At 41.2% G+C, this 16,698-nt stretch overlaps 1 protein-coding gene across 1 annotated transcript in view; it reads left to right on the top strand.

Moving 5' to 3' along the window:
* dst (dystonin) overlaps positions 1 to 16,698 on the top strand; it is a 78,724-nt gene that overhangs the window by 41,969 nt on the left and 20,057 nt on the right. Inside the window, exons 45-64 of the mRNA XM_068326998.1 lie at positions 2 to 178; positions 966 to 1,089; positions 1,491 to 1,699; positions 1,824 to 2,141; positions 2,250 to 2,416; positions 2,537 to 2,693; positions 3,064 to 3,190; positions 3,361 to 3,411; positions 3,964 to 4,199; positions 4,347 to 4,476; positions 4,692 to 4,891; positions 4,991 to 5,477; positions 5,829 to 7,297; positions 13,039 to 13,200; positions 13,399 to 13,569; positions 13,861 to 14,027; positions 14,855 to 15,014; positions 15,200 to 15,526; positions 15,659 to 15,743; positions 16,362 to 16,603. Of these exons, the coding sequence (XP_068183099.1) occupies positions 2 to 178; positions 966 to 1,089; positions 1,491 to 1,699; positions 1,824 to 2,141; positions 2,250 to 2,416; positions 2,537 to 2,693; positions 3,064 to 3,190; positions 3,361 to 3,411; positions 3,964 to 4,199; positions 4,347 to 4,476; positions 4,692 to 4,891; positions 4,991 to 5,477; positions 5,829 to 7,297; positions 13,039 to 13,200; positions 13,399 to 13,569; positions 13,861 to 14,027; positions 14,855 to 15,014; positions 15,200 to 15,526; positions 15,659 to 15,743; positions 16,362 to 16,603 (5,166 nt within the window). The remainder of the gene's footprint in view (position 1; positions 179 to 965; positions 1,090 to 1,490; positions 1,700 to 1,823; positions 2,142 to 2,249; positions 2,417 to 2,536; positions 2,694 to 3,063; positions 3,191 to 3,360; positions 3,412 to 3,963; positions 4,200 to 4,346; positions 4,477 to 4,691; positions 4,892 to 4,990; positions 5,478 to 5,828; positions 7,298 to 13,038; positions 13,201 to 13,398; positions 13,570 to 13,860; positions 14,028 to 14,854; positions 15,015 to 15,199; positions 15,527 to 15,658; positions 15,744 to 16,361; positions 16,604 to 16,698) is intronic.

The following is a 16,698-nucleotide window of genomic DNA, read 5'->3' as shown; positions in this document are numbered from 1 at the left end:
GTGCTCTCAGCTTGGCAACAACCTGAAAGATGTGGTTGACAAGTTCAAGAAATATGATGACTCAAGCACCAGTCTTTTGAAGTGGCTCAACAGCTCAGAGGAAGAGGCGAGAAAGCTGCAATCAGAGGCCATAGCAGCTGAACCTCAAGCACTGCAGAAACAGTTGGATGAGACCAAGGCAAGAGTCATGGGCTGTCATGCTCAGGCATAGTCTTAGCGTCAAACAGCATGAATTCTTCTCTGATTTTGATCCTTTTCATCTCTTTAAGTCTAGAGGTCTTATGAAAAAGATTGGGTGGAAATACTTTTTTTTTATTTCCAAGAGCCTGAATGAATTATCCTCGTGCTGCAATAGACTTAAATTATAAATAACCTGGATAAAGAAAGAAAAAGTAGCTTTAATTAGATGTAAGAAATGTAGAACCTGTCACAACACAATAGACTTGTGTTACCATATACAGTGTTTCCACTGACTTAAGTATAACATAGTTATTTTTAGCACAGTGTCCAAATTCGGACCCACATGTGCATAGTTTAACTCTGGCTATTTGTGGCCCACGTACTCCTACAGGAGGAAAAGAAACGAAGCTGTCTCTGCGTTTTTGGCTGCAGTTGGTCTGAACATTTGTTTGTAGGGAGGTAGTAACGTTCAGCAGTGATATGCCCAGATAAGAGGCGCCTGCAGACCAGCCCAGAACGCTGCTGTTGGCTTTGGTTACAAATCACTGCACATAATCCTGAAATTTCCTGTAAAGTCTAGCAGTTGGTACAAACTTCTTACTATATCTGCAGAATGACTCATTGTTTCCATCAATCTCATCCAGACCATCATCAGTCTGTTGTTTTTATCTTCAGTCCACCACACTGGTAGAATTCCATAAAAGTATGGCTCAGTCTGAACAGAAAATGATTTTTGTGGATACAGTTCTATTTTCTCTAACGTGTTCTTCATCATTAATCCACAGGCACTACAGAGTCAGATGACAGTACATCAGACCGCTGTTGACACTCTAAGAAAAACAGCTGAGTCTTTGATAACTTCTGAAGGAGACCTGCTGAGCAACTCAGATGAAATCCAGGAAACAGTAGGTGAGGAAAAAAAGTCAAAGCGGGAAGCTGGTTTTGTGTGATGTTATTTGCTATCACTGACTGAATTATTGGATTATAATGGAAAAATAGTCATGCAGCTTTAGCCATGCAGCTTCTTACTTATGAGAAGGTAATCAAGATGTCCATTGGATGCACACCATCTGCCCACCATTCATTTTCTGTTCTAAATGATCTAGATATTAATGTGAAACAAGGCTTTTGCAGTGTTTCATTTGTTCTCCTGTTCCCCCAATGAATGGTCTCATGACTTAGGCGTAAAATTCTCTAAAGCTTTTTTGTAATAGCCTTAGCAAACTCGTAAACACTTGATAAGAGTCGGCTTTTTTCATGTTTATGTCACGATGTGTCTCACTTGAACTCAGCCTGATTTGTTTCCTTAGATGACATAGCTGAGCGCTACGATAACCTATCCAAGTCTGTAAGTGATCGAAATGAAAAACTGCAAATCACCCTGACTCGCTCCATGAGTGTCCAGGATGGTTTGGATGAAATGATGGGATGGATGGAGGGTGTAGAGGCTGATGTGAAAGAGAAAGGACTAATATCCCTGGATTCCTCATATATCAGAGATATACTCAGCAAAGAAGCAGTATGTACAAAAGCCTTGTAATCAGCTCATCATCTAACAGTTATAATTGCTTATTTGATGCCGTCAATTTTATTCTTATTCTCTCTCTCTACTTATTTCTTAAACCCTTTGTGCTTTTTCCAAGGCGTTAGAGCAGGACATAGCAAGTCGACAGAGCAGCATCTCAGCCATGAAAGCCAAGCTGAAGAAGTTTGTGGAGACGGCGGATCCGTCCGCTGCTGCCCTCCTTCACTCTAAGATGGACACACTCTCACAGCGCTTCTCTGATGCCTGTGATAAGCATAAGCAAAAAGTTTCCCGTCTGGAAAAGCTGAAAGAAAAGGTGGAACAGTTTGAGGAGGTCACGGATAAAGTACAGCAGTTTGTTGCTAAGCGTTCACAAGAACTACATGAAACAGACGGGCCAGGGAAAACCTTTAGTGAATTATCTCAGCTAATGCAGGTAAATCTACTTTCTGTCATTAAATTGATAAATATGTGAATTTTAGTAACATTTTGACTGTAAATGTATTTTAATCTGCAAATGCTGAGTGATATAACTATGTTTTAGGATACTAAAACTGAGATGACCCAGCATGCACGTGATCTGGAGAAACTACAGACTCTGTCCAGGGAACTCTCTGAAATGTGCCCTGAAGGAAACAAAACCTTGATCCAGAACAAGATGGACAACCTCACAAATATTTTCAGCACCTTCAAAGACACTGTCAAAGAAAAGTAAGTTGTAACAGTAATTCTTTTCTTTTTTTTAACAACCTTACATCTCTTCCTAATCTCAGCGTCCTTCTGGTAATTTAAAGATGAATTCACAATGTGACTGATTCTCCTCTGCTACAGAGAAGAAGAGGTGTCATCCTGTCAGGACCAGCTGAGTCAGTTCAGATCTGCTGCAAGCGCGCTCACCAAGTGGCTTGAGCAGACCAATGAGAAAGTCCCTGTCGTTCAGTCAAGCAGCAGTGAGAAGAGTCTGGAGAAAGACCTGCTGATTGTTACTGTGAGTTGAGAGATAAATAAGAGGTGGAACTGCACTTGTAATCTGGGAAAGCCATGGAGTCTGTGTGTTTTGCAACAGATGGATGTGTGTTTCACTGGTCATACCTCAAGCCTTCTTAAACTCCCTTCTATCCCAGCCTATCTTCTCTTCCAGCTAATGACAGATGGATGATCCTATATATGTTTAAACAGAACAGAACCAGGAGTGAATCACGATGTTGTCCAGCAGAGAGACGATCCTGATGTTGTAGAAAAAGTTCTAACTCTAATTCTACTCTCACAGGACTTTTCAAACATCACCATTTACTTTGTTGTGTCAGGACTGCCATGTTCCTACATGATATTTGTGTTGATGTTTAATCTACCATCAGGGATTATTAGAGGAATGGACATCTAAAGACCCCGCAGTCCAAGACCTCAACAGCAAAGGATCAACGCTATGCAGCCTCATCACCTTCCTCACATCGCCTGCCAAGATAAAGACCCCTAACAAGTCAGGTAGTCATCAGCACAGTTTGCACACGTCTGGATCGATCTGTTGAATGGGACGCATGATGTATATGTGCAGCTCTAAACATAGTGTAATCCCTAACCGGTAGAAATTATTTACATGATTTCCTAAGTAGTTTGGCTGTCCTTCACAACTTTGTCTCATGTCTTTGCATCAGCTCTTACTAATGGTGGTGGTCCTGGGACTCATTCCTACCTAACAAATAAAGGTAATAAGATGATATGATGCTGTTGAAATGAAATGTTTTGGGCACGCTGTTCAGGTTGGTTTCTAATGCGTTGCTGAGACACAAATACCAGTTTCTGAGGTTTACTGCAGTAGCATGTTCAGTTGAACAGTAACAAAGATACAGGAACCAAGACATACAGAGTTTGGTTTTTACATGCCTCAACAGAACTCCATAAATAATGAGAGACTTCATAATTTCTCACTGTATTTGGCACCTTTATCTAAATCTCTCATTATGATATGAAATTGCTGGCGTTACATTTGGTTTTCACTAATGTCAGCGTGTTTACTGCAACTAGACGGTGACATGCTTCATGACTGTTGATGTATGGGAGAACTTGTGAAATGTAGGAGTAGTTTTTTAAATTTGGAGATTTACACAAATGCCTGAAATTCATTTGCAACTTTTCTAATACTTTACCTGGTCATGTTGTGAACACACCGCATCACAAGCCAACCGTGTTAATAGTTGCCAGCAGCTGTTATCCTAACCTCGTAACGCCACCCTGACTCTATAACTTCCTGTCCTCAGACCTGATGGTGATTCAGCACAACATGTCCTTCATTAATGAGGGATACGCCAGCCTTGGGGAGATGCTGAAGTGTCGAGCAGCAGAGCTGAGTGGTTCCGTGCAGGAGGTCAAAGAGGTCAAAAAAGAGACAGATGACATGATAGAGTGGCTGAACGACATGAAAAAGACTGCAGCTTCCTGGAACAGCACAGACACAGAGAAGGATTCAGTGAAAACACAGCTTGAACAACAGAAGGTAGTAAAGTGTTGTTGTCGCTTACAAGATGAATTGTTTCATTTAATCGTGTTCTTAACCTGCATTCAATTCCCACTCGTTCTTATGCTCTGAATGAGACAACATGACACTCAGGATTCTGCAACTGTAATTATTTTCCTCTGTCAGGTGTTTGAGGATGATATGAAGCAAAAACAGGAGCAGGTCCAGAAGGTCAAAGAGAAACTCCTCAACATGATTAAGACTAATCCAAACTCCCCTGAGGCAGGAAAGTGGAAGCAGATGCTGACAGAAATAGGTACGCACAAGGTGTACAGATGGCCCCAACTCATTTATGTCTCCAAGTATGTTAGTCCTGCAGCTAAGTGCCTGCTGTCCCCCTCACTGGTTACAGCAACACATTTTTAGTGCCAAGTCCTTCACTGTGGGTCATATGAAGAGAGCTGCAGGACAGGAGTCACCTTTTCTGCTGACTAAGGCTCACCCATGTGTTTGTTCATGTTTCCTGCTCAGACTCTGCTTGGGCTGATATCATTGGCACTGTGGAGGAGAGGAAGCAGCATTTGGAAGAGTCCAATAAGAATCTGGATATTTTCCAAACCACTGGGCAACAACTCGGTCAGTGGCTTCTAGAGAAAGAACTGATGATGAGCGTCCTTGGACCCCTTTCGATAGACCTGAACATGCTTAAAATGCAGAAACAGCAGGTTCAGGTAAGGATGCTGCAGGTTGTTTTGAGTTAACTTTCTGAAAAACATATTTCCTACCAGTTTCTGACAGGATGTTTATCCTAAATGGTTTTTACCCTACAGATCCTCCAGAATGAATTTAAGAGCCGTAAACCTCAGTATGAGCAACTGGAGGAAGCTGCCACTGCCATCCTGAATCAGGAACCGTCAGGGGGGAAAATGGTGAGAGAACAGCTCTCCACTGTCAGCCAGCAGTGGCAAGACCTCATAGGACAGTTAGACCAGAGAGACAGCCTGATTGACAAAGCCATGGTTAAGACAGGGAAGTTTCAGGAGTTACTCAGGGGCCTCAGTCAGACTGCCACTCAGCTTGAGAATCAGCTCACCAACCATCATGGCCACAGCACCCAGCCTGACGCTGTAAAGAAGCAGTTGGAGGATGTCCATCACATATCAGGTCTGCTGAGAGAAGAGCGGAAGAACCTGAAGGAGGCTGAGGCCATCAATGCAGAGCTCACAGCGATGGTGACTGAGGACTATCTCAAAGCAGACTTAGCCAGACAGCTGCAGAGCATCAGCAGGCCCTTCAAACAGCTGGAAGAGAAAGCAGGTTGGCCCTCTAACTTAACCATATATTTTAATGCTGTAATGTTTGGCAAGAAAGAACTGTTCTATTTGTGTTGACTTAAGTGAAATGTATCTATTCTATGGAAACTCCGCATAGTTGTAAGGTGATGATAATCACTCTGGTGGAGTATTTCAACTCTGGTCTGGATTTGATTTTAGACAACTTTTTTTAGAACTACATGTTTGACATCTAGTAAAGTCAGGTGGGACTGCCAGCTAAATTACTGTATGCAGAATGAAATGTCATATATAGTCATGTTTCCAGTTACCTTTTTTGTGTATTTTTAATTTACCACAGACTGTACTCAGTAATCGCCTTATTTATCTGTTGCAGCAAAGCGGATTGAGCAACTCAACTCTACTTTTGCCAGCTCACAACAGTTCCATCAGACCTCAAAAGACTTCCAGTCATGGCTGGGTGAGAGGCTCCAAGACCAATCTAAGCCTCAGCCCATCTCTGCTAATGTGGACACCCTGCAGAAAGTTTTGGAGGAGCACAGTAAATCTCAGAAAGCTCTAATTGAACACGAGGAAACTTATAACACAATCATTGGGGAAGCAGACATGCTTTTGCAGAGCACCAATGGTGCAGAAAAACTGGCACTGCAAGGTCAACTTACTTCACTGTCATCCAACTGGGAAGATGTGAAGAAGAGTTCTGTGGAACAGGCTGACAAACTCAAGACTGCTCTGCAAAGATCTAATAAATATCAGGAGCTAGCAGAAAAGCTCAGCTCTTGGGTTCAGGAGAGTGAAGCCGGCGAGGGTCGAGTCAAACTCACAGTTGATCCAGTTACTATGGAGAGCTCACTTTCTCAGGTAAAAGCTCTCCAAAAGGATGTTGACAAGCATAGAGGAATAATGGAGCAGCTCAACGCCGCTGCCGATAGCCTTCTTGAGGTGGCCAACATAGACACTGAAGCTGTCATTGAGGAACAAGCTAGTTTTGGCAAAAGAGTGGATAATGTAGTGGAAAATCTTCTGTGCAAAAGGGAGTCCCTAGAGAAGATCTCACACACAGTTAAGGAATTTAATGAGGCCTGCAAGGAGGCTAAGAGTCAGCTTGAGGGGGCAAAGAAGCAGGTGGATGTCTATGAATCACAAGGAGTTCAGGCCCACAGTAGCAAGAACCTGACAAACATGAAAGCTCAACAAAAGAGTCTAGAGGGTGTTCAGAACCAAATAGAACACCTGAAGGACTTGGCTAAGGACCTCGTAGCAGAAGTTCCAACAGCTGATGGAGTGACAGACCTCTTGCTGCAGGCTGACAGTGTAGAAAAAGACTACAGCGCCCTTAACAAGAAACTAGAGGAGACGTGTCAAGGGTTGGAGGGTAAACTGCAGGGTATTGGGCAGTTCCAAAACAACATCCGTGAGATGTTTACCAGTTTCACAGAACTGGATGATGAACTAGACAGCATGGCTCCTGTGGAGCTTGACTTGGTTACGCTTAAAGTACAGCAAGACAGCATTCAGAACTTCGTGGCTAAGCTGAAAGAGCTGATGGCCAACACATCCAGCGCTGGAGACAGCTGTAAAGAGATGCTACAGACTGAAACCTCACCCGACCTGTTAGGCCTAAAGAGAGATCTGGACACTCTGAGTAAACAGTGTGGTAAACTGTTGGATAGGGCTAAAGGCAGGGAGGTGCAGGTGCAGACAACTCTCACCAAACTGGAGAAGTTGTACGGTCATCTTGAGCAGGCCCAAGATAAACTCTGCAGGGTCGTGGCCAAGGAGGAATCTCAGGAAGTAGTTGGCATGGAGACAGATGTCATCAAGCAACAGCTAGAGGCCTTTAAGGTACAGTATCCTAAATTTAAAATTGATCCATTGAATTCCATGACATGAACTTTAATAATGCTAACAGTTTGCTCTATGCAGAATTCATTCTGTTATTCTGTGAATAATAACATGTATTAACATTTGTCATTTGTCACAGAGATTAGAGAGCTTATTGATTACCCTACTGATTACTGATTGATTGTTTGGCCTTTATAACATCAGAAAGCAGTTAGAAAACATTGATTTGTGTTAGGGATTTGTTCAAAGCATTTTCAAAACTCAGAAAATAAATAGTTTACTTTATCTGAATGTCAAAAAACGGTTATCCTCAACTTACTACTACGTCGAGATTTGCCAACCAACTGATTGATTAATCAATGAACCTTTTGTCTAATATAGACAGAAAGTCAATACATTAATGTAAAGGTGATAAAGGGATGTGACATACTCTGAAAACTTTTGGTGATCGTAAGAACAACTGCAGGATAAATTAACAAATAAAAGTTTATTTTTTGTCATCTCAATGTGGAGAAATGTAACAACGCGTGAATTGCTTGTTCGCCAAGGATTTGTTAATAATGAATAAAAGTAAAACTCGTCTGAGGAAGCCTTGGATAATTCTAGCAGAGATACAAGTTTTATTCAGTTTTTAATAGTCTTGTAAAAAAAAAATTCTATGGAAAAACTTGACCAGTGGGACAAATTCTGCCTTTGGCACGTATTAATAAGTGCTGTTTTTATTGTAACTCGTAATTAATTTACACATCCCCTATTGGTTTCACATCTACAGTTTTTGAAAACACTAGCATTTCTGTCGTTACAAAAATCTACAGTAAATACTGTAGCTGTCATTCCATAAAGCCTTCATAGGGACAGATTTCCACCGTCTGAGGACACTTTGTACATCCGCTGCGATCCTTTGGGGACTGCTGGTTCATTAAGGACATCTGCTGTTAACAAAAGAGCTTCGGTCCTATGCAGTAACTGTGCAGGAGGGAAGGACTTTCACAGACAGGTGGTTACTTCATTCAATGGCTCCAGTAATAAAGTTGGGCCATGATCTCTTAATAGCGTCAGATATTTCTTTTTTAAAACTGCTGTTTATTTACACACTAACTTATACTCAACATGCTAAACCTAGTTTAAACATGTTGACAATATTTAAAAATTTTAAAATTATGTTAGTACAGTTAAAAAAAGGTTTTTGTAGATTACTGTACAGCTGATGCAACAATCCACAGATGCATTCTAATTGTTCTATTGGTCTGCTCTGAATGACTTTCGATGATCCTATTTGTTTGTATCATTTAGGGATAAAATGAAGGGCAGCCATTGGCAAGACAGCAGGCAGATGTAAAATATTTTAAACCCTATAAATTCCTTTGGAGATTTCCAAAAAGGAGATTAACCTATATTTATGAAGGATGTAACACTGCTTCTTGTACAGTATTAAACTACTATAAAACAAAGTAAACTGACATGAATGGATAAGTGAGAGAGATCTCTCTGAAGATGTAGGTCAGGGGATTTTTAATTTTCTTTCTTTTTTTTTTTGCTGCATCCCAACCTCAACTTGTGTTACATGGGTAACTACTAAAGTAGAGACTGACTCAGTGATGGAGTCAAAGTGTTGCCGAGCAGCGTTGTCATGGTGCATGTTTTCACCCTCTCTTTGTCCCACCACCAATCCGGGTTGAGAGGGCACGGATACGGCACCAGCTGTTCCCGGAAAATCCCCTTTGTGCTCCTTCTCTACCAATAGCAATAGCAAAGCAGTGCTGGAACTTCAGCTGATTCTTTTTCTATTCATTTGGAGCGTGAAAACACGAGATGATTGTGTCATATTCTGTTTTATGTTTGGTGGATTTGGCTCTTGTTACTGGAGGGAAGAGGGCTTCAAGGCCAGCTGGTGCAAAAGAAATAAACAGAGAAAGACAGCACTTGGAATCCTCTCTTTTAAGTGTTGTTACCATTTTAGGTCAAATCTTGAAAGTGTGTCTGACTTCATGTGTTTACTCTTGTTTTTCACATGAGATCCGTAGCAGCTTCACCGAGTTAGTAGGACTGGACTGAGGACGTCGTGGTGTATGTACCGTATATCTTCACAAGTGCCCTAAAGGGCAGCTCCGGTGACTCAACTCCACTGGGGGTTGGTGTGGGCGTCTTTTCTCGCTGTTGAGACATTACATCAGTTGCTCTTACGATTCATAAAGGAATTTCCACTGACTGAATCACGGTGTTAACCCATTTTGTTCAGGTTGATGTCAGTGAAAAGTGTTGTGACCTCGCTGTACTGCTTCTCACTGCTAGCTGAAATGATACCTTCCCACTTCTTAAAGAGAAAATTGAGACTTCAACATGACACTTTCTTTACAAAGAGTGTATACAGTACATTGTTTAGCTTTAAGGCTGAAGGTTAGGGGTAGGGTTGTTGTGTTTTCTATTCGCTCAAGGTTTTAAGTCTTTGTTTCTGACTTATGCCAACTTTTGAAATAATTATCCGCAGAACCTAAAAACATCTCTAGAAAAGTGTTTGGTTCGTGGGATTTCTTTGTCTTCTGTAGTATAAATGGAATATCTTAATTTTTGGGTTTTGTTACTTAAATATGTCATCGCAGGCTGTGTGAAATTGTGCTCATCATTATTTCTTTTTTTATGGAATAATTACAGTAATTAATTAAGAGTATAATGAAGGAATGTCTGAATTGATATTTAAGAAGCGTCTGTGTTTCAGCAGCTCATTTTTCTTCCACAAGATCTCAGCTGCTAATTTATCTCTGCCAGCATCTGCCTTACAACTTCTTTCATGCGTGCAGGACTGGACAAAGAAATTGGGGTTATTCAGCTTCTCACCAAGCGAATGTGGTGTCGACAATCCAGGAGACAAAAATAAATTCCTTTCATTATCTCCTTTTCCTACCCTCTTCTTCTACTCGCTCACTGAACATAAAAAGTGGCTTAATGCACTTGGCAGTGTCCTCGGTGTTAGATTACCTGGGACCTGTGCCTCCCTCAGCATTCCACTGTAATTAAGAATATTTGCAAGGTCCAGAGAAACCATCCACAAGAGAAAAAAAAAGAATGAAAAAAGTGAAAATGTTTATCTATTTCAGCATAGTGTGATGTCATCACACAAAGGTCAAGAAGCTGCTGCGTATCGCTTCCCCCTCCCCATTCGCTCAGTCACTGAACGGAAAAAGGGAAGTCAAAAAGTGAGTGAACGTGTCACGATGTGTAGAGGATGGCTTAGAAGTGAAGTCATATGGGCCATGCTGACATAAGGGGGAATTAGAAAGTGAAAAAAAAATACGGGTCATGTGTCCACCAATCAACATGTGCAGGAGAGGCTCTGAACACAAATGGAGTTGTGGCAGATGTTGTCTGAATAATGAGCGGGGGCGGGGCATGAAACCCTCTGCCAGGAGGGTGTCTGTCATTGCAAGGGAGCGAGGAGAGAGAAAGGGCAGGCTTTTTTGTTTATCCAGGAGTACCAGCTCTCCTCCTCAGAACTACCTACAGTTTTTGTGGAGCCTTTTGGATTTATATCTGGATGTTTTCACTTTGCACTAAGGATTTTTCTTTAGCTCACCTGGCTGCTGTGAGGATTAAGGGAAAAAGAAGCACTTTGGACTGGAGTTATAGTAATGAAATTTTGGGAATACATGACAAAGAGATTAGACTAATATTTTGGGGATAAGTGATTGTACTGAAAATTTAAATTTTCCTTTATAATTCATTTTATGAGGCTGCTCTACAGTCCTAGCGTTTGTTAGGATTTTTATATTGTTTGAAATATTTGTATTTTTAAAGCCTTTTTTTTCCTGATCTAGATAAACTATGTCCATAATTTTCAACAGATATTCTCCATGATTAACTGTATTTTTTTATAATTAAAAGAATAATGGAAACCATTAGTATATATTTGTTAACTTTTCTTTAAAAGAGGAGAAAAACATTACTTTGCACTTCTCACTTGGTTTCCTGTTTCAATGACTTATTTTGCACCAATGGAACATATACCTCAAGAGTCTGCACTGCATCCTTAATCTTTTCTTTGTTGTGAGTAACAACAGTTTTTTTAGCATGGGCAAACCACTGAGTAGACCAGATTGCCTCAGACAAAACCCTTCTTGTGTGGGGAAAGGGGAGGAGGAGGACTTGAATATCGATGACTGCTATGTGCCCCAGAGATCCATTTATGATACTGTCCGGCTCAATGAGCAGATAGACTCAGGCTCCAAAGGCAGCCTCTCCTCCAGGCACTTCACAGGCACCCTGCCTTACACTCACCGGACGTTAGACTTTAGCAGCGTGTGTGGAAATGGAGCTCTCTCTGCTTCCAGTTCTTTTGAGCTACGGAACCGCAAACCAGCATTGCTGGACGAGCGTGCGGTCTTTGATGGACTTAAGCTTAATGGGCACATAGCCAGGGTGACTGATACAGTGCTGCCAAAGTCACGTCTCCATGGAGGAGAGAAGAAGGATCACTCACATCATAGGCGGTCATGGAGGACTTTTGCCCCCACTAATTTTGATGAGTACACGAGTCGTAGTGGAACGTTGTGTTCAGGCAGTGTTGAGAGGTCAGGGTTGATCATTGGCAGGAGAGGGCAGAGTATCACCAGCTCTTTAACATCTGAAGAGGACTCAGGTCTGTACAGCCCAACTGTGGAGAGGGATCAAAATGGTCATAGATCACACAAAAGAACTGGCCCCGGGACAAGGAGCCTTTCGTCTTCGGAGGCAATGCACATGTCCGGGGACCTGAGAACAGGACGGTCACTCAGCTCTGGACAGGAGGAGTTCCTTCTCTCACCTGCGAGGGACAACCTGTCTCTTTACCACAGTGGAAGCTTGGTTAAAGAGCCACGGAAAACACAACCCGCTCTAGTCCATCTAAATGAAAAGGATACCTTCAACAATGGATTCTCCACAGGGAGGTCATCCTTGGGGTCAGCATCAAGGACTCAAAATGATAGTGGTGGCTGGCGTTCTAGGACTTTAACAGACTATGATGAGCTATCCACTGCTGAACTATTAGAGGATGTGTCTCCTCAAGATAACTGTGAGTTGGTTAGTGTGGTGGTGACACAGCCTGAGACGTATGGAAGTGCCATATCTCTACCAAAGGAGAGGCACCCGATAACTCAACCTTGCACAGCATCTAAGTACAACACCGAGGAACTGGAGGAGTTCCTTCAGTCAGTGGAGGCCTGCCTGTCTCAAAGTTTACAGACATTTCAGCATGTAGGAGAGCAGGAGATCGAGGCCTTACTGAATGCCATCGCTGCATGTCCTGAAATGGACCCTATGGGTTATTTCCCCCCACAGGTGCCCCAAACTGTCCTTCTGTTTCTTTTTTGTTCATTAGTGTTCCTTCACATTTCCGTATGATATACATTTTTCCAGTAATTTCTCATACCTGGTGGTTTTCTTGCATTTTTCTTGAACACAAGTTTAACTGCTTCAAGCAGGAAGTCTGTGTGGAGTGGCTAACTGATGGGATAGTTGTCAGGTCAGCTGGATTATGACATTAAACCAGAGGTGATGTTCATGGAGTCATGTCTCTGAATCAAATACATGTACATAATGTGGACTTTTTCGGAAACATTCTCATAGGTCAACCGCATAATGAATAAATCTGGTCTTTACAGTTCAGCTAGTATCCTGTAGGTTCTATGAACCCAAACTGAGAATGTCCATACTGTAATTTGAGCACTAACAAACAATTTATTCTGATTTTTTCCACCTGTTTTTAGGCTTTCCAGAAACAGGACATTGATCCATTGCAGACGCAGCTTCAAGACATCAACTCCCTTGGCCAGGGCCTGATCCAAACCGCTGCCAAAGGCACCAGCACCAAGGAGCTTGAGGAGGACCTGGAGGAAGTCAATACAAAGTGGAATACCCTTAATAAAAAGGTCAAATGTTTTATAGTGCTGATCTGATTAGTTTTTTCTTAAAAATAAAGAGATATTAAGAGTATAATAACTCGTTAATTTATTTTAACATGCAAACTCCTCACAGAACAGCCCTTTTTTGCTACTTGTTGTAGTATTACTGGATATTGAATGTAACCCTAAAACACGTGACATCTATATCTACCTTGTTCTTTGCAGATTTCTGACCGCTCAGCCCAGCTGCATAAAGCCCTGTTGCATTGTGGGAGGTTCCAGGATGCTCTGGAGTCACTGCTAAGTTGGTTGACTGACACAGAGGAGCTTATGGCCAGTCAAAAACCTCCATCTGCAGAGTTCAAAGTGGTGAAGGCACAGATACAAGAGCAGAAAGTAAGCTGGTACCACAGGCAAACACAATGATAATCGTGTAAAAGCACACAATAGTTCTGTTTCAAGCTTTCCACTTCAGTAGGAGAAAAACACATAGCTTTATTAGTTTTACCATTCTCCTTATTTAATTGACACCCTTTGTGAAACACCATTGTAGTACAATAGGTTTCAGTTTATTGGACATTTAATTTGTGCTTTTAAGATTTACGGTTTTTCAACACCAAGCGGTGCTCCTGGTTAGAACACATTAAGGCCACCTAATAATTCTTGTCTTTTGTTTGCCTTTGACAGCTCTTACAGAGACTGCTGGATGATCGAAAGCCAACGGTGGAGCTGATAAAAAAGGAGGGAGGGAAGGTTGCAGAACTGGCAGAGTCTGTGGATAGAGAGAAGGTTGCTAAAGAAATTGAATGCCTGGGGCAGAGGTGGGGCGCTCTGCTCAAGAAGGCTGAAAGCAGGTCTGTATAAACTCCAGCGGTGTTACACGTCCCCACAATTACATGCTTCAGAATGAAATATTATGTTTGGAGTATTAATATTAATATTTCCTTACAAAAGTTTTTGATTTCCCTATTCTATTTGAACTTTTACCACTGCCTTGGAGGTTATGTTTTCTATTGGTCTGTTTATTTGTTTGGATGATCATAAAAGGCATTAATCTTTTAGTGGGATCCAGTAAGAAGGAGGTCAGGCTTTCCTCTCCTTATTTGCATGAACATAAAGCACAAAGATTTTTTTTAGCAATAAAAAAAGCTTTACATTTTGAAAGGTCTCCATGGAAGAAAAGATCTAGGATCTCATTTTAGGCTTCCTGACTAAATAGCCGATTATCAACTGAATACAATGGATCCAAATGAAGGAACTTTTTCCATATCAGCATTTTAACAAACCACATGGGGAATAAGATAAAAGTTTTTTGGATGAAGTAGTTACACTTCTTTGATAGTTCCTAGAATGCCTGAACAAAAAAATACAACTATTTGGCTATCAACTATCCACCAAACTACAACTATCCACCAAAGTAGCTTACTTTGGTGGAAGTTTGTGTTCTCTGTGAGATTTGATTAGTGACTACTTTAAAACTCCCGCACTGCTTTCCTACAGATTCAAAATTATCCACTGAGTTAACGTGCAAATAAAATATTCCCATAGAACATTATTTATGTATGGCCAACATGTCCAAATAAACACATATTTTCAATAGGTCTAGTTGGAATGAACTTGTCAATATGTCCATGAATTTGTGTCTAATTCACTGCTGTAATTATGTGTACATATTTATAAGGCACAAACAACTAGAGAGCATCTTAGTGGTCACTCAGCAGTTCCATGAAACACTGGAACCCCTGAGCGAGTGGCTCGGAGCCACAGAAAAACACCTGATCAACTCTGAAACCATCGGCACTGAGACCTCTAAGCTTAAAGATCAGATCTCTCAGCATAAGGTAATGTCTATAACCCATTTTACATTTTTACTTGTGCTTTTGGATGTCTGGATTTCATTTTATTGTTTTAGCTTGGTATTTTTATTTTGTTGTGCTTCTTATTATTATTTCTCATCCTGTGTTCATTTCTGTTCATTTTTCTTTTTTTGTGTGTCTTTGGTTTGTGCCCCATTCCCTGTGATCAGGCCTTAGAGGAGGTGATAATGAATCACAGTAAAGACCTGTTTCAGGCTGTTAGTCTGGGCCAGATGCTCAGAGCTGTGAGCTCGGTGGATGACAAGGAGTTTGTTCAGTCCAGGCTGGATGCCACACAGGCCAGTTATATAGAACTCCAGGAGCGATGCAGGAGGAAAGCCGAGATGCTGCAGCAGGCTCTGGCGAACGCCAAACTGTTTGGAGAGGATGAAGTGGCCCTTATGAACTGGCTGAATGAGGCGCATACAAAACTAAATGAATTGACTGTAGATGACTACAAAACAGATGCTCTTGAAAAGCAGCTGACAGAACAACGGGTACTGTTCCTCAGGCCAAACTTTATTGTCATGTTTAAGTTGCATCAGTCCTGTTTCAGTTGATTTTTATCATTTGTGGGTCAGTCATTGTTTTCTGTGGATACTGAATTTGTAAGATTGTTTTTCTTGCAGGTTCTGCAAAGTGATGTTGAGTTGAGAAAGAAGAATGTTGACCAAGCACTCTCTAATGGGATGGAGCTTCTGAAGCAAACAACAGGCAAGTCTGACTTCATAGTACCACACTTCACCCTCTGCAATCAGTTGTGTTCAATTTTCCCATCTGTCATCTAATTTAAAGAAACAATTTGACATCATCAAATTTCTTTATTTGCATTATTTACTTAGATCATAAATTTGCCACTTCCTGTCTTGTTACAATGAGGACCAAGGATGACTTCCAGAAAGATAGATAGCTTGGGGAAGAAATTGCACACAATCCCTTTGAAATGGAATTTATCCAACATTGATATGTATGGAAGGACACACCAAATTTATGCACACACAAAAATTTAAAATGTAAATTGCTGACTTTTAAAGTTTCTTGTAAGCAGATATTTTTTACAGTTTACTGCTTCACCAATAATCCAGTCTTTAGTCTAAGCTAAGCCAATCAGCTCCTGACACTGCAAGAATTAAGTATTAATGAATTTATTCCCAAAATTTAAATGTACTTAAATCTGAAAACTGTTTTTACATTATGACACTATCAAAAAAAAAATCTGAGATCACTGGATTTATTTTCTGCAGAAAGCTGCTGACATGAAACTCAAGCTTGAAGCAACAGCACTTATAGTGCCTTAGAATTAATTTATGATAAAATCCTTTCTATACATAGGTGATGAGGTGATTGTTATCCAAGGCAAACTGGATGGAATAAAGACAAAGTATGCTGAAATCACCACTATGAGTAGCAACATTTTAAAGAAGCTGGAGCGAGTCTTGGATCTTTCTACAAAGCTGCATCACACCCATGAGGACCTGAGCTCCTGGCTCGATGGAGTTGAGTCTGAGACTGCTGCGTTTGCCAATCAGGAGCCCAAGGGAGAGGAGCTCCTCCATGCACAAAGCAGGCAAAAGGTAAACCTGCCCTCAGGAAATAAAAAATATCAAATTTAATCTCTAATACTAAATACTATCTCAATCAGTGAGCTGATTGGTGTTCTCCATATGTT

This window comes from Antennarius striatus, chromosome 11, assembly GCF_040054535.1.
Source record: "Antennarius striatus isolate MH-2024 chromosome 11, ASM4005453v1, whole genome shotgun sequence".
Taxonomy (NCBI): domain Eukaryota; kingdom Metazoa; phylum Chordata; class Actinopteri; order Lophiiformes; family Antennariidae; genus Antennarius; species Antennarius striatus.
The sequence above is the reverse complement of the archived record's forward strand: the minus strand, read 5'-3'. Positions and strand labels throughout refer to the sequence as shown.